The sequence below is a fragment of the Trichomycterus rosablanca genome, chromosome 25, assembly GCF_030014385.1.
Source record: "Trichomycterus rosablanca isolate fTriRos1 chromosome 25, fTriRos1.hap1, whole genome shotgun sequence".
Lineage (NCBI taxonomy): Eukaryota > Metazoa > Chordata > Actinopteri > Siluriformes > Trichomycteridae > Trichomycterus > Trichomycterus rosablanca.
In genome coordinates, this window is record NC_086012.1 from 8,976,028 (window position 1) to 8,998,694 (window position 22,667).

The 22,667-nt window shown below is 37.5% G+C and overlaps 1 protein-coding gene across 1 annotated transcript in view; it reads left to right on the forward strand.

Moving 5' to 3' along the window:
- The window catches only part of cadm3 (cell adhesion molecule 3), a 303,520-nt gene that overhangs the window by 21,139 nt on the left and 259,714 nt on the right, over nucleotides 1-22,667 (forward strand). Inside the window, exon 2 of the mRNA XM_062987563.1 lies at nucleotides 5,634-5,801. Coding sequence (XP_062843633.1) covers nucleotides 5,696-5,801 — 106 coding nt within the window. The 5' untranslated portion in view covers nucleotides 5,634-5,695. The remainder of the gene's footprint in view (nucleotides 1-5,633; nucleotides 5,802-22,667) is intronic.

Genomic DNA, 22,667 nt, shown 5'->3' on the forward strand with positions numbered 1-22,667 from the left:
ATAAACCTTCATTCCTGCATTTCAGTACCTCAAAGAAAGATTGGAATGGATTTGCATATTTCTCCTTCTACAGTGCATAATATCATTAAACCATTCAAGGAATCGGGAGGAATTTCAGTGCGTAAAGGCCAAGGGCGCAAGCCCAAGCTGAACACCTGTGATCTTCGATCCCTCAGATGGCACTGCATCAAGAATCTCCACTCAACAATAGCTGATATAACCACATGCGTGAGGGATTACTTTGGCAAACCTTTGTCAAGCTCTACAATACGGAGTAACATGCACAAATGCCACTTAAAACTTGCAAAAAGAAGCCTTATGTTAACCATGTCCAGAAGCGGCGTCAACTTCTCGGGGCTTAGAGGCATCTAGGATGGACCATCACACAGTGGAAACTTGTATTGTGGTCAGATGAATCAGCATTCCAGGTCTTTTTTGGAAAAAATGGATGCTGTGTGCTCCGGACCAAAGACGAAAAGGACTTTCCAGACTGTTATCAGCAGCAAGTCTAAAAGCCAGGGTCTGTCATGGTATGGGGCTGTGTCAGTGCCCTTGGCAAAGGTCATTAACACTTCTGTGATGGCAGCATTAATGCAGAAAAGTACATTGAAATCTTTCCCAGGGACGTCCATGCATTTTTCAACAAGACAATGCAAAACCACATGCTGCACACATTACAAAGGCATGGCTGCGGAAGAAGAGGGTATGGCCTGCCTGCAGTCCTGACCTGTCCCCAGTAGAGAATTTTGAAAGGAAAAATGCGACAACGTGACAGTAACAGTACGGGGCCCGTACTGTTGCACATCTTAAAACATGTTTGCAGGGCCGCTCAGGTGGCGCAGCGGTAAAAAGAAACGCGCTGCAACCAGGGCTGGATTCTGAGAACGTGGTATCGAATCCAGCCTTGCTTTACCGGTTCGAAGCTGAGTGGCTATATGAGCAACGATTGGCCGGTTGCTCATATGGGGGGTGGGACAAAGAACCGGATGTGGGTCTCTCTCTCTGTCAGAATGCGATTGCGTTCTCTGCCGGCTGATTGGAGGCGCTTACACAGAGATGGGAGAGGGTGCCCTTAGGGTGTGTCTCTCCGCATGCAACGCTAGGTGGCACCAAACTCGTCAATGTGTGGGTGGCAAAGAGGCTGCTGCTCTTGTTTCGGAGGGGATACGGGTTAGCTTCAATCACCTCCGTCAGGGCAGGGTTCGGCATAGACAGAGAGGAAGCACGATGCTAATTGAACAATTGGATGCGCTAAAAAGGGGAGAAAAAGGGGTAAAAAAAAAAAAAAAAAATACAATAAAATAAAACATGTTTGCAGGAAGAATGAGACAAAATAAAAGCTGAAACACTAAATCACTTGGTATCCTCTGTGCCAAAACATCTTTTAAAAGGAATGGCAACATTACAAAGTGGTAAATGCTTTACCATCCCAACTTTTTTTGGAATGTGTTGCAGACCTGAAATGCAGGAATTGATGTTTATAAATAAATGAAATGAAGTGCAGAACGAGCAGGTTCATCCTGTCTGCAATGAAATAAAAGTCAAAGTAAATGTAAGAAACTGTGTTTTTTTATTATTTGCTTTTTCCATGCTGTCCACACTTTTTCTGATTTGGGGTTGTATATTATAAGGTTTGATACACTGTATACTCAAAGGCTTTTAGAGATCAAATTGAGAATGTACTGTACAATAACACCGGGTAAACCATTGACTCAAGTGGTTACAAGGTAAACTTTGGTAGGTTATTGTGTTTTCCTCAAAGCTGCTCTACCATAAGATGCTGGCATTTAGAAAGTAGAGCTTATGTTGGAGATGAAGTCTCCTGGGGGCATGTCTCTAATATGGGAAGCAGAAGGAATGTAAACAAGTCAGCCCTCTGTGTTTTTTGGATGTTGTTTTCTCAGGCCGTGTCCGCACAAACACAGATATTTCCACTCCATTTCCTCTCCCAGTCGCACCTAAGCCATTTGAAAAAATATCTCTATCAAAATGAAACAGCATAACGGTGTGAAAATGCAGATGTAAGCATGCCAGCCCAATCACTGATGCATCATTTTTGATGCAAAACATCTGAAGAAGAATATAGAATATACATACTAACCTATAGATCAGAGCTATTTACCAGGAAGCCTGCCAGCCTGCAGTCTGATAGTAAAAGGTAATAATAAACAATTGGCTAAAAACTTTAAAAAAATAAAAGATTGTACTGTGTGTGTGTACGTTTTTGTGTGCATGTGTATAAAAGAGACGCACACTTGTTGCAAGTGTATTTTACTAAAGAGAACTGTTTACATTTGGTGGCTTTAGTTGCTTACATCTCTTATTAGCAATATACCTAACTTTATATTTGAAATAATCCCACTTAGCTTTGTAACTGCTTATAGCTTCATCATGTACAAATACTTTCAATGTAGAACCTGGTCAAACGTTCTGCACTTGCAAATTAAGCATACATTCCTTTTTTTCAGGAGAATGTATGGTATGCTGGTTATTTGCCACAACTCCAGTAGGATTGAATTCTTTGGCACTTTTTGAGTTCTTGTTATTTCATATTAATGATAGCATTGTTAATTGATATTGTTCTTTGTTATGGATTCGAATAGTAGTTTATTGTTTGTTTAGTCTTTGAATGTTAGGGGTATGCATGATGTGACAATAGGGAAAGCCATTTTTTTGTGATGCTGATCTGATTTTTCTTTACGAAACCTACTCAAGTGATTTGGATATTGAGTTTTGGAAAACACAATGGGGTAACAAAAATTTGTTTTAGTCATGGCACCAACCACTCTGCTGGGGTCTTAGTTCTACTTCACAAATTTAGAGGAGAGGTGCTTGATGTGGTGGATTCTAATAATGGGATGGATCTTTCCCTTGAATGTCAAGCTCTATTTTAATAGTATCTTGGTTTCATGTTTTATTGATCTTATTTGTACCCCTTTATATTCATTTTGTACACTGGGTGTTTCTAAATGGTGTTTTAAAAGGAATACAATATTAATTACTAAATACAATTTGTCATATTTCAGGTGATGAAAAAGTAGAGTGAAAATTGGGGTATTAAACCTAAAACTATGGCAGCTTGCCTTCCTTTACCATGAATCTGTGAAAGTGAAAAATAAACAAAAAAAAATCACATCATGACAGTTTAAATGTATTAATGTACTACTGGTTAAAAGTCTGAATATTGTGGCCAGTCTCAGGGAATATGCAGAGAAAATTACTACTGTTCCATCTTCAGAAATGACTAATGGTTTCTTAATTAGAAGCTATAAGACACAATGGGTGTACTCAGTATAAATCAATTCAGTGATGTCTCCTAATTACAGGTTCTACAACAAAAGAATATACAGTAGAAGCTTCTACACTGCTTAAGTTTTATTATGCTCTTATGTTATTTACTTGTTCATCCGTTCACTGTGCTGCACTATAACTGCTGTACCAGTATGCCACCTCAATTGTAGTTCATTCATTTTTAAAAACGGTTGCAGTAGATTAAGTAAAAAAAAAATAGATTGGATGGTGTGCCAGTTTACGACAGGACTTTACACACATATATTTTACAATTAAAGAGGACCAAGCACACCGTATGGTGCAAACTTTTTTTGTAATGTTTTTTCAATAAACACATAGCTGTATACATTTAGAAGTGGTTTGAATATAAGGATGAAGTTTTTGGCAGCCTCCCTGTTGTTCACTGCATGTCAAAAGTCAACTTTGTTTATGTTTTTTCTAATTTGAGTATTGGACTGGTCAAAGTGTGAAAACCACCACTGCATTTAGCCACACTTTTAAAGAAATAGTAAAGCTAAAGGCCTTATTGAAAATCTGTTATTATTAATAAGCAAGATGAGTTTTGCATTTAAAAATGACATTCTGAATTCACCAGCATTTAAAAATATAGGATTTGTATAATTACACCATTAAATAAATAAAAAACTGGGCACTCGGTGGCGCAGTAGTAAAATATGCTAATAAAATGCATTTACATTTTTGGCATTTCACAGACGCTTTTATCCAATGTGACTTATACTGTGACAGTATATTGTCTAAGCAATTGAGGGTTAAGGGCCTTGCTCAAGGGTCCAACAGAAGCAACCTGGTAGTAATGGGGCTTGAACCAGCGACCTTTAGATTACTAGCTCAATACCTTAATTTTTTCTTTACGAAACCTACTCAAGTGATTTGGATATTGAGTTTTGGAAAACACAATGGGGTAACAAAAATTTTTTTTGTCATGGCACCAACCACTCTGCTGGGTTCTTAGTTCTACTTCACAAATTTAGAGGAGAGGTGCTTGATGTGGTGGATTCTAATAATGGGATGGATCTTTCCCTTGAATGTCAAGCTCTATTTTAATAGTATCTTGGTTTCATGTTTTATTGATCTTATTTGTACCCTTTTATATTCATTTTGTACACTGGGTGTTTCTAAATGGTGTTTTAAAAGGAATGCAACTGAGCAACCGGCCAATTGACATGCTACCCTAGTTGTAGCCTAGTAGTAGTGCTGGGATCTGGGGTTTAAATCTCAGTGGTGCTATCGTCCAATCATGCATCTAGACAGACATGACTGGCGCTTGTCAGTGTGCTCATTGCAGTTCCAAGCCTGAATAAATAGGAGGGTTGTATCAGGAGGGGGATCCGATGTAAAAACGGTGCCAAATCAGGTATATGAACCAGAATGATCCATTGTGGCGACCCTATAATATGGGAGCAGCTGAAAAAACAATTAAAAAAGATTACCCTAAACTCAAAATCTTTGAAACTTAAAGCCCTTTGTTGAGAAATTTGTACCCCTAAACTCAACATTTCCCTTGAACTCAACATTTTCACCTTTAAAAAAAAATGACATACATCCTTATGGGAAAAACGTCTTTAAAACTCAACGCCACTACCAGAACCAATTGACGTTGAATTTAGGAATACCCATCTGGACTTAGTATGAAGCCGCTGTTAAAATGATTGAATAGATGAATTTATTGGTTAGGTCTTAATTTTTACACAAAAAGTTTAAAAAGACCATAAATATAGTGTCTGTACATATATTTTTTAAAAATCAGATACTAATCATTGTCCTATTTACCATATTAGAGGATGCTGTTTACAGGACAGGTACGAACATCTGAAAATAATTAGATTATTGATGTGCTTTGGAATGCATTTAGTTTAGCAGTGGAATCAACTTTCCAGATGGTGCTTAAGTACAGTTATATTATAAAATGGCTTTGATGGATTACTAAAAACATTCTGCAGGAAAAGAAATCACACTGCAGGGACTGTTTCTGGGAATCAGCACTTTTGTGTCAAAGGGTTAATGAGGAAAGTAATGAGAGAGGGGGTGGAACAATTGTGAGCTTGATAAATGATAAGCCGTATTAAGTGATAGAAATGCTGTCCAGTGTTGCATCTCTCCCTATCAAAGGCTCTGATTTAGGCTTCATTTTTCTGCACTGATTTTCGATTGCTGCATCAACTCACACACAGAGTGACACAAGCAGATCGATGAAGGCTTTGAGGCAGTGCATGAGTATATCAAAATGTATGTGTGTATGTGTGTGTGTAGGAATGCACCAACCATGCAGTGAAAAATAGCTAATTATTTTGGCACTGTGTTCTTTATTTTTTTCTGTACAGGTAGTGCTTCAGTGAGCACCTTCAGGTTTCGTCAACTTGGAGCTTAGCGTGTGGACGGACAAATGAGAGAGTTTTTGCGAGTAAAAATGGCATTTTCGTCATTCCCTCTGTCGATGCTGATTGCCCTGTTGCTCTTTGTGGTGTCAACTCAGAGCAATTCAGTGTATGGTAAGAATATTAAACCACTTCTTTATTGCTCTCTCTCTTTCTCTCTCTCTCTCTCTCTCTCTCTCTCTCTCTGTTTTTACTGTGTTGCTGATTACAAGGGCCATTAATGGAGCTGTGAGACGTGGGAGGACTTCCCTTTTTCAGCTTACACTGTTGGGAATTCCTGCTCTGCTTATTCTGAATTCTGTGTGTGACACAACTGTAACACCGGTCATGTTGGTTTTACACTGTATAACAGAGTAGAGAACAGTCCAATTATTTACCAGAAGCCAGAACCTTTTTGTGGTTATTGAAGATTATTATTATGAGTATGACTATTGTATTTACTGTTAATTGAACAATAATAATAGTAACACTATCAATACTAATAATCAATTTTATTATTATTATCATTATTAAAGTCAGTAACACATAACTTTACATTATTTAATATTCTAAATTTCATTCAACAATTATTTTCAGGTCAAACAGCTCATGTGTATTGCCGAGCTTTTCTCTGTTGAGTAGACATGTTGTTATGGGGCATGTAGCATTTCCACTCTATGTCAAGCAGTATTGGTGGCAGTTTTCATTGATTTTTTGCTGCAGACCATTTGGTTTCTGTAGTTGCTGTAGTTGCTGAAGGAGTGAAAAGAATGTGCATGCATGCTGTTTCCCTTTGAAGAAAATATCAATAATTATTAAAACAATCTGTAAGCTTTGTAGATGACATTTAAATCCATAGTCATTTATATAAATTAAAATCTTTTGGTGTGATTCATTTGTTTCATATTTAAAAATATTCCACTAGAGAATTTTTAATTGAGAGTTGCTTCCTAAAACCTTATTTCAAAAACGTTTGGAACCAGTGATGTTTCTACACTAAGAGTGAGGTCAGGATAAACCCTGTTGCTATGCATAATACATTTACTAAACAAATGTCTGCTGTAATAGAAACTAAGTACATTTATCAATGGATTTTATAGATGTTTTACAGTAAGGTAAAAGATAATCAAAATAAAAAAAAACATGGATAATTAACCCCACTGAAGTAAATTTAATTGCTTACTAGCTTTCATTTACGGCATTTAGCAACATGCAATTGTGACCTGGAGACCTTAGCATTGGTGGGCTAGCGTGATAAGTCCAGTGCTATAACCACTATGCTACCAATGCCCTTTTTCTTATATGATTTTTAACTTACATTTATTTTAGATTTTAGCAGTTAGCTTTTAGATTCAGATTCAGCCTGTGACTTTGTAGTCGAACAAACACAGAAATAGAACCTAGACTATACTGCTGATTGATCTTCAAGTACAAAATGAATACATAAATAGGTCATTAATATTACATTCTATGACAAATTCGTAATGCTTCTATAGTCGACAGTAAAAGAACATTTGAAAAAAGAACTTCCAAGAACCATTCACTAGGCTAAAAAGCTTTTCGTACTACATTGTTTAAAAAGAAACAATCTAGCAGTCTTAGGTAGTTGTCTTGTGTGGTGTGTTTTCTGGCTTCAATGACTTCTAGAGCTCAGTATATCATCACATTCTTACTTCTGCAGATCAATACTGATCTCATTTCTATAACTCTTCTTCAGCTGCTAAAGAAATGTCTCTTGTTCTACTCAATAAAGTTCTCCAGTTTTATAGTTGCCATGGGTAGAATTTTGAGAAGTGCACTACATTCATGATAAGTATTGTAATGTGTACTTTATTTGCATTTTGATATAGTTCTAGGTTGATTTTATTTGCGTAGTGATATACTGTAGAAATGAAGTATACAAGCATAATAACTATGTTGAATGATAACCAGGGTACAATTTTACCTTTTCTAAAGCATGTCACTGGGTACTCATAACTTTTTTTTAAAGGGTTACGGCTTGTGATTTTTATCCAAACGTATGTTACAAAATGCAAGGCATGGCACCTGGCTGTGGTTAAACTGTAATTTTTATTAAATACAACACAAAAATTGATTTCCATGTCGATTCTGCTGACATCTGCACTTGTCTGAATTTACAAATGTTTTTGTTTTGATGAAATTCTTGCTCTTATTTTGCTATTTTCTTAGACCCCTTCACTAGTGAGACAGCTTAGCTTCTGATATCCAGTTGACTGACATGCAATATCTCATACATAGCTTTTGGGACCCAAACAGGTGTCTAATTTCTCCAATAGTCCCAGAAACGAATTTCCTCAGGGCCTTGATTGTCTGTGGCTTTGTGGGTTCTGTTCACACCCCATCTGTTAACACCAGGTGATCAGAAAAACACAGATTTCATTTTAAGTTACTTACTTGCTGGACATACCACAACACTATGACTCAACAACCCTAAAAAAGCACTTGTAGTCTTCCTCGTACCACATTTCACTTTTCATGCTGGTACCCATGTCAGTACTTATTCCATTAATTGTTCCAAATCTAAAACCATTTTCAGTTTGAAAATGCTGCTGGTCTGAAACCAACATGACAAGAACTGTGGGCCATTTTCATTATTTTCCACTGACAACAACAAAAGAAAAAGCTCAAGTTATTTTTATGAACACTACAAAATCCAACTTAAAAGAGTTGCAGTTACAGTGGTCCTCAGACAAAAAGTAATAATTTGAAGACGACTGCAATGAACTAAACAGAAGTTATACTGCCTGTGCTAATGCTAACAAAAATAATATTAATAAACTGGAAAAAAGATTTTTGCTTTGCAAAATACTGTAGCTATAGAGCTCTGTCAAGAGCATTGCAATTAAAATGTAAAATGATGTCAAACGTTATTTTAAAAGTGATGTAAAATTCAGGAATGAGCCACACTGGTCCCCAGTTGCTGACTACCACTGTCCTACTGCAAATAAATAGTTGTGACATTTTGTGGGAGAATTGCGCGGATTTAAAGGCTATTGTTTACATTAATATTGTAATTAATATTATATTAATACAACAGACGTTTTTACTTGTCCTTTGCATACTCATCTACAGTGATCTCTTGCTGCTCTGTGCAGACAGTTTAGAATTTTATACTTGATAAAAAGTGGTTAACATTGGGAAAAAGCTAACTCACACATAAGATTATTTAACAGTTTGGATCATAAAGTGATGGATCACATGCTAGTTTCAAAATAAGACAAACAAGCACTAGAAGAATTGGATATAAATTGTCCTTAAATCTTTTTTACAGCATCTTTTTCTAACCACACTGCAGTGTCACAAGTCTACTACATAAAGCTGTGTGTACATCCTCGTATACACAAAGAGTTACACAATGTTGTTGGCTGAGCTGGACCTCCTCCTAATAAAACACCTAATGCTGTGCCCTCATATAGAACAACACAAAGCAGAAAATCATTGCATAGACCTAGTCTTTGAATCGAGATTCCAAAAGTCAATATTAAAACAGAAGAGCTTGTCTTTCCTTTAAATTACTCATGGCACATACAGGGGTTAGACAAAATAACTGAAACACCTGGTTTTAGACCACAATAATTTATTAGTATGGTGTAGGGCCTCCTTTTGCGGCCAATACAGCGTCAATTCGTCTTGGAAATGACATATACAAGTCCTGCACAGTGGTCAGAGGGATTTTAAGCCATTCTTCTTGCAGGATAGTGGCCAGGTCACTACGTGATGCTGGTGGAGGAAAACGTTTCCTGACTCGCTTCTCCAAAACACCCCAAAGTGGCTCAATAATATTTAGATCTGGTGACTGTGCAGGCCATGGGAGATGTTCAACTTCACTTTCATGTTCATCAAACCAATCTTTCACCAGTCTTGCTGTCTGTATTGGTGCATTGTCATCCTGATACACGGCACCGCCATTGGATGCACATGGTCCTCCAGAATGGTTCGGTAGTCCTTGGCAGTGACACGCCCATCTAGCACAAGTATTGGGCCAAGGGAATGCCATGATATGGCAGCCCAAACCATCACTGATCCACCCCCATGCTTCACTCTGGGCATGCAACAGTCTGGGTGGTACGCTTCTTTGGGGCTTCTCCACACCGTAACTCTCCCGGATGTGGGGAAAACAGTAAAGGTGGACTCATCAGAGAACAATACATGTTTCACATTGTCCACAGCCCAAGATTTGCACTCCTTGCACCATTGAAACCGACGTTTGGCATTGGCACGAGTGACCAAAGGTTTGGCTATAGCAGCCCGGCCGTGTATATTGACCCTGTGGAGCTCCCGACGGACAGTTCTGGTGGAAACAGGAGAGTTGAGGTGCACATTTAATTCTGCCGTGATTTGGGCAGCCGTGGTTTTATGTTTTTTGGATACAATCCGGGTTAGCACCCGAACATCCCTTTCAGACAGCTTCCTCTTGCGTCCACAGTTAATCCTGTTGGATGTGGTTTGTCCTTCTTGGTGGTATGCTGACATTACCCTGGATACCGTGGCTCTTGATACATCACAAAGACTTGCTGTCTTGGTCACAGATGCGCCAGCAAGACGTGCACCAACAATTTGTCCTCTTTTGAACTCTGGTATGTCACCTATAATGTTGTGTGCATTGCAATATTTTGAGCAAAACTGTGCTCTTACCCTGCTAATTAAACCTTCACACTCTGCTCTTACTGGTGCAATGTGCAATTAATGAAGATTGGCCACCAGACTGGTCCAATTTAGCCATGAAACCTCCCACACTAAAATGACAGGTGTTTCAGTTATTTTGTCCAACCCCTGTATGTGCCCATTCACAAACACCCCTTCAGTTATAATTATACCCTTATAGCCCAAAAGTATGTGGACACCTGACAAGGTACGTGGGAAAATGTTTTAAGTAGGGAGGTCTTAAGTAGGGGGGCTGTCAGCTAAATGAGCAAAATTAGCTTAGCAGTTAAGGTCATAGTCTAATTAGAAGGTTGCTGATCCAAGACCCAATCAACAGGGACAGCTTAAAAACACAACATTTCTCTTCTGCTCTGGGTGAAGCAACATACAGCTAGCTTTTATGCTAATATATTATTATGGGAATGTTATGCAGTTATGCAAAATTTCATTATTCTGTTTTTTTTCCCTCACTTTCTCTACATGTTCAAGTTTTATGGGGCAGCCCCGTGCCATGCATCTGACCGCGAGCTTGTTGGCCATTTAATTCTAAAAGCATGGGCATTCATATAGTATCTTGAAAGACATATTGCACCTACACAGACATAGTGCATCTATGTAAGTTTGTGTCATTTCAGTCAAAAGAGCATTTGTAGGCACAGGCACAGAGTCTCACAGAGTTTGAACGATAAGTCCTAGTCTGCAATCAACATTCCATTTTATCCCAGTGAGGAAGGTCAAGCCTCTGTGCAGGCTACTGGAGTTCTTCCAATAAAGTCTGAAACAATGTGTTCATGAGCTGAAACACATTAATTCAAAATTAGAAGGGATGTAGTTTTTATAGTTTTAGCTTTGATTTACAATTACAACCTGGTTTTGGGATTTATGAATGCATAGGTGGCATGACTGAACTGGTACCCATAGGTACCCATAGAGCAACACGTCTCTTGGGGTCCTGGGTTAGATTGATGTCCCGTGCATAATGTTTCCCATTATTAAGTAATTTGTACACATTAATAATAATAATAATAATAATAATAATAATACCAAAAACAACAAAAGACAATGGATTCTTTATTTATTAGTTGCTGAATCACAGCCTCCTGGCACAAAACGAACTGTAGGGTGCCAAAGACTTGGGAAGTAAACATATGGTTCTGTCTGGATCTGCACTGGCCTGTTGTTTCTGCAGTCAAACTTGATCTGTGTTGTTGGTATTGCCCTGAATTTATAGCTTCATATATTTATAGTGTCAAATTTCCTGGATTTCTCTGACCTTCCTTATATGTTCAGTTTCTCTAGAGAAGTGCTGCTCTTGCTGAGCTCAGATAAGCCCGTCTGTCTGAAATATTTAAAGGCACCTTATATTTGACCTGTGAGGAGGAACAGCATTAGGAAGCCCTTTACTGTCCATCACTCCGGTGTTAAATTTTAAATCTGTATTTTGTAGTTTATTTTGGAAATATGTTGTGGGTGCAAATTGCTCAGGGTCTCTCTGGGCATTCTTGTTTTCTCCTACCTCTTACAAACATGACAGTAGGTGGACTGGATGCTTTAAATTGTGAGTGCAGTGGTGAGTGTGTGATGTGCTGTGATGGATTGATGCTCTGTTCAGGCCGTGCTTCCAATTTGTGCCTAGTGTTTCCAGGTTTTGCTTAAGAACTACATGATAAGGACAAAGTGATTACTGAAGATAAATGAATCAAACAAAACCCTGGTGCACAGAGAGACGAGAATGTTGCAATTTTCGTGTGGAATAAAAGAATCTATTTATAATCACAAACATCTTAAGAAACAGTTTATTGAAAGTATGATTATCAACTTGCTCCTGGAAAGTGTTGTTAATTGCATCTTAAACAGCCTCTCCTCAAATCATAGGCTTTTTTGTTTGTTGTCAAGATGGAAACAGTGGTGGAGTTTACTAATTTGGTATACTGTTAAAAAGAGTAGTTCTTTCATTCATTTTTAACAGTTTATTTTTATTTTTAAAAGTATATTTTACCTACACCTCTTTACATGCATTTACTGGTTAATCACTTTTGATCGAAAAGACTCTTGATGTTGAATTGATGTTCCAGTTCATTACAAAGCAGTTTAATGAGGTAAGGGCTCTGTACAGGCCACTGGACTTTCTTTAAACTAAGCTTTTTTGTGCACATGTGCACAGCAATTCTGGAACAGGAAATGGCCTTTCCTAAACTGCTCCTGCAAAGTTCAGTGCAATAAAAAGTTACCACCCCTTTCTGATTGCCTTTGTTACCAGCAATGCTGTATAACCCAAACATGCCCCAGCTTTTTCTTATAGACAGATGACCTTACATTTTCCTTAAGAATTTTTATTGAGTGGAATTCTTTTTTCCCTTAAAAACATGATGTCATTCAGGTCTCAATGCAGCAAAACACCCTACACCATCACACTAACACCTTAATGTTTAACTGTTGCTATTGTTGCTATTACTGTATATAGCGACATATTCAGAACCTTGTTGTTCAAAAAGCTGCAATATTAATCCATATCTATAGAACATACAGGTAACATACGCTTTTTACACTGATATATTTAAGCAGTTCTAGAATTTTCTTAGATTGCTGCCTATCATTGCTGTATCACTGTTTAAGATAACTGCTTGACACTAATGGTTGAATTCTAAAAGAGTGAGATTTATATTCTGGTTAGCTGAAATCACACATGGCTGTGTTCAGTTAGCTAAACCAAATAACTTTGTTTCCTAAATAAAAAACATTTATTAAATAATTTAATTTCTATTTGTGTGATAAATTTTGTTTATTAATCTACAGTAAATTATTGTCAACTACACAATAACAGGCTATTACATTTAAGCAGCAATTTATGAAAAGCATACCAGACCTGGCAAAGTAAACAGACATTTTCAAAAGCTTTTACTTTTTTAGTGTGTTTAAGATGGAGTGTTTAATTACCTTAATGTGTTTCAACAAATGTTGATTATGTTCATCTCAGCAAAATAATCAGATATTATTGCAGAAATTCCTCTTTTCATACTTTTTCAAGGCCCTGTATATAGTTTTTTTTAATTATTATTTTGTGTGAACCCTCAAAGCAGAAATTCAGTATTATTATATTAAAGAAATGTATGCATAAATGTCAGTACATTTATGCATACATTTCATTACTATAATAATAAGCTAAAAATTAATAGCCAAAACTATTAACTTCTGATAAACTGGCTACACTTAAAGGGTTACCCCAAACTACAACAAGGTAAAATAGTATTAAATGCTATTTTTTTTTTTTTTTTTTTTTACTAAAAGTGCATTTTAGAATTCGGAACACATGCATTCCTCCAACTGAACTTGCCTTTCTAATATTTGTAAATTGCCAAGTGTATCTGAAACACCAGCTCTTGGATTACAAATAACCAATGCATACAAATGAGAATCTTCAGCTTTACGTTCTTTATTTTCCCTTAAATGTATAATAGCTGTTCTCAGTTTCAAATTAAGCCTAAATGAGAAAGCACCCATTTTTAAAGAGTAAAACTAATCAGCTTTACATTATTGCATTAAATATGTATTAAAGTGTTTACGAGCAATGCCTCCTCATTAAAGTTTAGTTGAACACAGCTTTCAAATAGCAGTTCTACTGTCGTCTATGCTGAAAGAAATGCACACAGCAGACATTTTGCTCAGCAGTCTTTGCCTGAGGCCTCACAGACAGCTCCTTGTTTAATTGCATTTATTTTATTTTATTTATTTTTTTATATTAAGCAATTGGCACTTAGGGATGGATGTTTTATTTTTTTTTGTAATTGTTTATGTGCTATTGCAGTTGAAATTTTATTTAAACTGTTCTATTTTTTAAATTATTTGTCAATTTAATTATTTATAAAATTAGCAATTTAAACAGCGATAAAACTATATACAGTACATTTTCAACTAAACCAAAATTGTAACATTATACCCCTATTTTAGTTGTTTTACAAATGCATATTTATTAATGTTTTAAAAATATGAGAAAAATCTTGATGACTAAGACCCCTGTGCCCGACTTGCTGTGTGTTTTATTCACTTCTGTGTGGTTATAGCCTTTATAGTTCATAATTTTTAATTTAGAACAAGGGTGTGGTTCTAAGGATGGTAATACTAACCTTAGTTTGTTTGATGGTCTTGGGGTTTGGTTTCATGTGTTTAGTTTCAAAAATCAAAATTTAGGACAATACTAGAAGCAACACTGGGAGAAATATTCTGAAGTTTTAAACTTCTGGTGCAGCAGGTAACTTCAGGTCATGGCATGGGAAAAGAATCCGGTGACTTCATGAAGAAAACCCCTCTTGGCACAGGAAGTGTCCACTTAAATATGCCAGAAGTCATTGAATAGTGTTCTGGATTTAGATCTATGGGGTAACAAATAAAAACAGGATCTCTTTGACCATATACTGTAGATGAGCAGTTTGCTTGGCACGAAAGGTGAAGGTTATGTTTAAAATTGTACTAACCCCATGGACAGTCATGGAGGTGAAATATCTTGGAGTGGCCTTCTCTGTCTTCAGATTTAAACTGCATAGAACATCTTTGGTGGTATTTAAAGAAAGCAGTTAAGGCACAAATGCCATTAAACCTCAATGAGCTGGAAGCTTTTGCATGAGAAGAATCAACGTAGATTCCACAAGAGAGCTGTCAGAAGCTTGTTACCACTTACTAAAATCGTTTAATAAAGGTTATCAAGGTAAAAGGATTTTCCACCAAGTATTGAGTCTGTGGGGTTGAATAATAGTACACATGGACATTTAAATATAAAATATGATTTTCATTTTAACTCAGAATAATGTGAACTGATGTCATCAAGATTGCTTGCATCGATAAATATTCTGTCTCTGTTTACTGAGACTTTTTGTTGTTTGTTTTCATTTAACTGTAAATACATAATACTTTTAAGGTGACGGGGTGGAATAAGTTCAATTCCAGCTGTATGTGGTGAAACACAAACAACTTGCACATTAAAATTCATTGAATTGTTTAATGACAAGTTTATACTTTTCTTTTTTCTCTATTGATTGGTAGTATTATGTACATCCCTGTAAACGGTGAGTAAGAAAATAAGCTTTTGCTCTTTCTGATGTTGAACATTTATGTGTGAGATAATTTATCGATGGTAATAGTGGTAGCACTGATATGTATTCATTAACCATTGCATGGGATGACAAAATACAGCATTGAACAGCAAATTAAAAAATGCAACCATGAATACATTACAAATATTTCACTATGAAGAACTCAAATGTGTTTTATTGTGGGCATTCCTGTTAATATCTGCTGCTGACTTGCTGAGGTGAATCAAACTTAATGCTTAAGCCCTGTGACTGGTAATCAGAGGATTTACAATGAGGTATGCACTAGAAAGGGGGCTGGGGAGCCATTGAGCTGGTATGTGCTAACACCCCTGTACTTCAGGCTAGTCGCTTGCCTAATTTTTCCATATTTTGTCAGTAGTGTGATGTTCATGTTCAGTCATGTGAGGATTGTGTGAATGTGAGTATATGTAGTTGTTATCTGAAAATGACTGGTCTGAGTGTTTTTCACAGAATGGTTTGAGTGTTTTTACTGCACACTTGACTATGTGAGGCATTGGGAAGGCATTGGGAAGGCATATCTCTCCCTCCAGGATAATATATGATTTTAATACATGGTCAACAATAAAATGTAAAGCTGATGAATTTAAAGGTGTCAGCTATTCAGTACTGAACAAACCACATTCCCAAAAAAGTTGGTGTGAATTGTTCATGTCCTTAAACTTATATTTTACTGACAAATATACAAAGAAACGACTTTAGATGTCTTGCTGTTTTTGGAGCATCTTTGAAATGGCCAAAACAATCTATTAATTTCTGGGTTTAAAGAATAAACAATTGGGGGCATTTATTTTTGTCAAAATGAATAAGATTTATTAATGCCATTTGTTGTATTTTTAAAATGTTTTGATTATCGGCATAACATTATAACCACCTTCCTAATAATGTGTTGGTCCCTCTTTTGCTGCCCAAACAGCCCTGACCCGTCGAGGCATGGACTCCACTAGACCCCTGAATGTGTGCTGTGGTATCTGGCACCAAGATATTAGCAGCAGATCCTTTAACTCCTGTAAGTTGGGAGGTGGGACCTCCATGGATCGGACTTGTTTGTCCAGCACATTCCACAGATACTCTATTAGATTGAGATCTGGGAAATGTGGAGACCAAGTCAACACCTCAAACTCATTGTTGTGCTCCTCAAACCATTCCTGAAACATTTTTGCTTTGTGGCAGGGTGCATTATCCTGCTGAAAGAGGCCACAGCCATCAGGGAAAACTGTTTCCATGAAAGGGTGTACATGGTCTGCAACAATGCTTAGGTAGGTGGTACGTGTCAAAGTAACATCCACATGGATGGCAGGACCCAAGGTTTCCCAGCAGAACGTTGCCCAAAGCATTGAACACTGCCTTCGCAGGCTTGCCTTTCTCCCATAGTGCATCCTGGTGCCATGTGTTCCCCACCTTCTTCCATTGCTCCGTGGTCCAGTTCCGATGCTCACGTGCCCATTGTTGGCGCTTTTGGTGATTTACAGGGGTCAGCATGAGCACCCTGACTGATTTGCGGCTATGCAGCCCCATACGCAACAAGCTGCGATGCACTGTGTATTCTGACACCTTTCTATCAGAACTTCAGCAATTTGAGCTACAGTAGCTCGTCTGTTGGATCGGGGCACATGGGCCAGCCTTCGCTCCCCACATGCATCAGTGAGTCTTGGCTGCCCATGACCCATATCGCCGGTTTACCACTGTTCCTTCCTTGGACCACTTTTGATAGATACTGACCACTGCAGACCGGGAACACCCACAAGAGCTGCAGTTTTGTAGATGCTCTGATCCAGTCGTCTAGCCATCACAATTTGGCCCTTGTCAAACTCGCTCAATTCCTAATGCTTGCCCATTTTTCCTGCTTTTAACAACTTTGAGGATAAAATGTTTACTTGCTACCTAATATATCCCACCCACTAACAGTTGCCGTGATGAAGAGATAATCAGTGTTATTCACTTCACCTGTCAGTGGTCATAATTTTATGCCTGGTTGTTTTTTTAATTAAATTCGAAACAGGTCTAGGCTACAGTCATTAAGTCAGCAGATTTAAGTCGACTGGGCCATGAAAGCATTTATTAGCTATATGTTTGGTGTTCCTGTATTGTTTAAATATCCACATTTCGACAACTTTCCTCTTGCAGATTAATAAACCAGTTGTACTGACGGTGAAATTTAAGGTCTTTGCCTTTGCTCTGTAGATTTTTTTTCTTTTAAGTGTTCTTTGAGCGATTATTCTTGAGAAATTATCTAAAACGCAGTATTTAACTGCATAAAACATACTATATGATTTATATAACATGCATTTAAAGGCGTACACTATTTAACCTGTTATGTTTTGGCATGTTTTGATGTGATGTTATGGTTTTGGAACTTGTTGAGTGGCAAAATATTTTACTATATATTTTGTCAGCGGCACTTTTCTATAAACCCATTTGTATTTCTAATCTTGTAGATTGCTAATCTGCTTTTAAGATGAATGTGATTTTAAATATTTATAGGGCATTGTTTGGATGTATGCTTAAGCGTCTGAGCATTTATTCGTGGCTTGCCGTTAGGAGAAAATGACTCCAAAAGCATTTTGCCGAAATGCATGTCTGGAATCAATGACAACATTTCACTATTGGGATTAGTCGAGTTATGGTCCATAAATGCAAAATCTATCCTTTAAGATTGCTTTTCTGGGCTTGTGGTTCCATTTTCTTGTGTATAGGACTCACGATGCATGTGATGTGAAACAACTCTAGCCATTATTTTTTCCCCATTTCGTTCTCATAGTCGTAGAAGTAATTGAAGCCACAGATAGATGTCACTTTTACATCCCTCTGCCAAGGCTGAGGGAGCATGGTAAATGTCGGAAGAAAGTGGTCTCACTGACGGTGGTGCATTTTGAGCTGAACAGCCATCATTCTGTATGCATTTTTCCTTTAAATGCACAAGTAATCACAGGTTAACCTGGATCTGAGCTGCAATTTCCACTGTGATACTACACAGATGATCTGAAATGGTGGTTTAGCCAATGATTTTGGAACATCCATCATCTTTCTTTAAAAGTCATTGGCACATTGTTTCAATTTGCACCACCTTGATAAAAGAGTTTACTTGTCTAGCATCTTTTTTATGCTCTTTGAAAAATACATGTAAAGCGATCGTTAAAAAAGTAATCAAGCTGGTATAGCCGGATCAATAAAAAGGATTGCTCAGTAGAACAATGCTTATGTTCCTTCCAAGGACATTTGAATAAACTGGAGCTCTGTAGCCTTCTGCAAAACCTGCTCTCTGTTTTGAATGGAAATATTTGAGTTTAACCATGTTCATATTCTTTAACTGTGTCAGCTTTTTCGACTCCTGTTTGAATTATTCATTTTTTGCACTCTTTGGTGCTTGTGCTGCATAATGACCTGAGTGTGTATATATGTGTGTGTGTGTACTGTTAAATATGTAATAACCTGCAGCAATAGATAGACCTGGTCAGTTTACCATGAATCAGAAATTGCCCAAGTGAATCAACAAAAGATTAATACTAAGGACTTGGATGTTTACTTTTAGGTTAATCTAAGACACATTCTGGCCGAAAACTGGTGTGTATACAAGCAATGGACAAACCCAAAGATGAAGATTACACATCATGTTCTTGGTAGTCTTGTAGGGCCAGACTTTATCTTTAATTAAATTAAAAATCTAAAGAAATTTGTTAGGAATTATGACTTAAAGGTGGGTTAGAATAATGTACTACCTAAACTGTATCAAACCTTACAGAAATAAATAGTATGTTTAGTTGGTGCACTACCAATAGTATAGTTTCACAAAATGGGTCACATAGGATACAGGTTAAAATCCAACCATGGGATCAGTGTACAGAAGAAAGCTGCAGCCAATTCTGCATGTATTTTTCTCTCTTCTGCTAAATCCTGTTGTAAATCATGTGCTGCAACCATTTTACAGGGTGCAGATTTTGGGTCATGCTTACAAAGATTGTTTCTAATGGATTTGGAATGGAATGGTCAACAAACTAATGGTTAAGTGTTTATCCAACCCTTGGTTATGTGTATCTCGGTTGCTAAACATGCATTTACTCCTTAGTTCAAGGTTTAATAATGGCTATGTGGTTGATTATTCCCATCAAATAACAACAATTTACCAACTTAGCTTAATTAGATGAAAACAGCTGGCCGGCGAATAAGGTACTGCATAATTAGTTATAGCCTTTAATAAATAAATTGTAAATTTTAAACGCATTTGCTCTTTGTACATCTACTCTAAATGTTGAAACTGCAGGGATTCCCAGCCTTGTGTTATGTATTCTTTGCTGCATGTTGCTCAGCATGCCCTTTTGCACTGATTTTGATACAATGATAAATGTATCCTTTGAATCCAGGATTCTATTAATTTAAAGCCTTAAATGTCAGTTAAAATAAATCTAATTCTTTAGCTTGTATTTACTCTGCACATTTTCTTATCAGTATAAGGAATAAGTTGCCTGGGGTCTGAAATCTATTGAGCTTGTTCTGGCATGGTTTTCATGCAGCACTTTGTTAGCAGTTGTGGTTCTTGGGACTGCATTGATAGAAAAAAAAGCTTTGGATGCTGTGCCATTAAATAGCAACTGTTCAAGGTGAAGTGGGCATGCATCAAGTTGAAGTGGCTAGGGAAAGGAAGTACTATTTATTCTGGCTTTTGGCAGTGGGATTGTCACCTAAATCTGTAGTCAGTTTCCACTTCTAGACCAAAGACAAAAAGGGCTTGGAAAACAGCTCTGTTTATTCATCCATTCATTCATTCTGTTACAAACCTGTAGCCTAGCCTACACTATTGTAAAAACAAACGCAATTTTGGGACACTGTGTAAAATGCAATGACAAGAGTAATCTGTGATTTGTTAATTGTCTTAAATCTTTATTTAAAATGACAAAAGTAAAAAAAAAACGGATTGACCATGGTATTTTGTTAATAGAAACACATTTAGAATGTGATGCCTGCAACACACTCTTAAAAGTTGGGACAGAGGCGAAAAATATAAATGTTTACAAGTTTTAAGTTACAGCATTCCACAATAGGAATTGGCCAGCGAATTGTTAACAGATGAGGGAATTATGATTGGGTCTAAATATTTACACAGATCAGCCGTAACATTAAAATCACGTCCTTGTTTCTACACACGCTCTCCATTTTATCAGCTCCACTTACCATATAGAAGCACTTTTGTAGTTCTACAATTACTGACTGTAGTCCATCTGTTTCTCTGCATGCTTTGTTAGCCCCCTTTCATGCTGTTCTTCAATGGTCAGGACTCTCCCAGGACCAATACAGAGTAGGTATTATTTGGGTGGTGGATCATTCTCAGCACTGCAGTGACACTGACATATTGGTGGTGTGTTGTGTTGTGCTGGTATGAGTGGATAAGACACAGCAGCGCTGCTGGACTGAGAATAGTCCACCAACCAAAAACATCCAGCCAACGGCACCATGTGGGCAGCGTCCTGTGACCACTGATAAAGGTCTAGAAGATGACCAACTCAAACAGCAGCAAAAGATGATCCACTCATACCAGCACAACACACACTAACACACCACCACCATGTCATTGTCACTGCAGTGCTGAGAATTATCCACCACCCAAATAATACCTGCTCTGTGGGGGTCCTGTAGGGGTCCTGACCATTAAAGAACAGGATGAAAGCAGGCTAAAAAAGTATGCAAAGAAACAGATGGACTACAGTCAGGACTACAGGCTTCTATATGGTAAGTGGAGCTGATAAAATTGACAGTGAGTGTAGAAACAAGGAGATGGTTTTAATGTTATGGCTGATCAGTGTATCTGGGTCTAAGTGTCAGTCTTTGGATAAGCCTTAGTAATGATGGACTGTAGCTTACTACTTTGTGCCTCACTTTAGAAGAGAATTGCCAATCAGTTAAAAAAATTCTCAATGCAAGATTACAAACCATTTAGTCTTTTACCATCTACTGTTCATAATACTGTAAAAAGAATCTGTAGAGATCTCAGTTAATGTGGGGCAAGGTCGTAAACCAATGTTGAATGTGTACGACCTTTGAGCTTTGACACAGCATTGCATAAGAAACCATTACACATGTAATAAATATTAGCCACATGGGCTCTGAAGTACTTTGGAAAACCATTGTCACCTAACACAGTTTTCTGCTTCATTAAGAAATGCATTCTAGTTTATCTACTGTAAATATTATGAAAATATTTTCTAGTCTGTGTAGGAGAAAACTGGAAACAAGAGTATATGCATGACATTCAAGCCCTCAGATCCTTCAGATGGCATTGCATGAGAAGCCATCATGCTACTGTGACAAATATAGCCACATGGGCACTTTAGAAAAATGTTTTTGCTTAACATAGGCTGCCACTGCATCAAAATTGCTAACTAAACCTGTATTACACAAGGAGGGAGCCATACATACATTTTTTTTCTGAAACTTAGTCACTTATTTTCTCCCAATTTTTCTTCCAATTTAGTCATATGTAATCACTCTATTGCATTACGCCTCCTCTCTTCTGATGTTGAACTCCACCCTAATTGAGGAGAGTCGTGACTATTACACACCCTCTCCGACACATGTACAGTAGCCGACTGCATATTTTCACCAGCACTAGGCGAGTTCATATGCGAATTAGCTTTGTGTACGGAGAGACACACCCTGATCCACATTATCTCGCGACTTTGTGCAGGCGCCAATCAATCAGCCAGCAGTGGTCATAATTGCATCAGTTATGAGGTCCCCTTCGGCACCCTATCCTTGAACAATAGCCAATCGTTGTTTATGTAGCCTGCCGAATGGCAGAGCTGAGTTTTAAACCGATGAGCTCAAAATGTCAGCTCTGGTGTGCCCTTTCAGCATGTTTTATGAAAAAAAAACAGATGTTGAGTTCTTTATATGAATGAAGAAATGGACCATCCAGATTGTTATCAGCAAAGGGTGCAAAAGTCAACATCTGTCACTGTATGAGGGTTCATCAGTGCCCACTGAATAGGTGACTTGCATATGTGTGAAGGCATCATTAATGCAGAGATGTATATTGGGATTTTAGAAAGACATATGCAGCCATCAAGGCTAAATCTTTTTCCCCTCAAGGCCATGATTATTTCTGCAAAATAATACCAGAACACGTTCTGCATGTGCTCTAATAGTGTGATTCATAGAATGTGTGTGCTTGCCAGTACCTCATACCTTTAAGGCCCCATGTTTAATCTTCGTCTCTAGCTATGTTTGTCCAATTTTA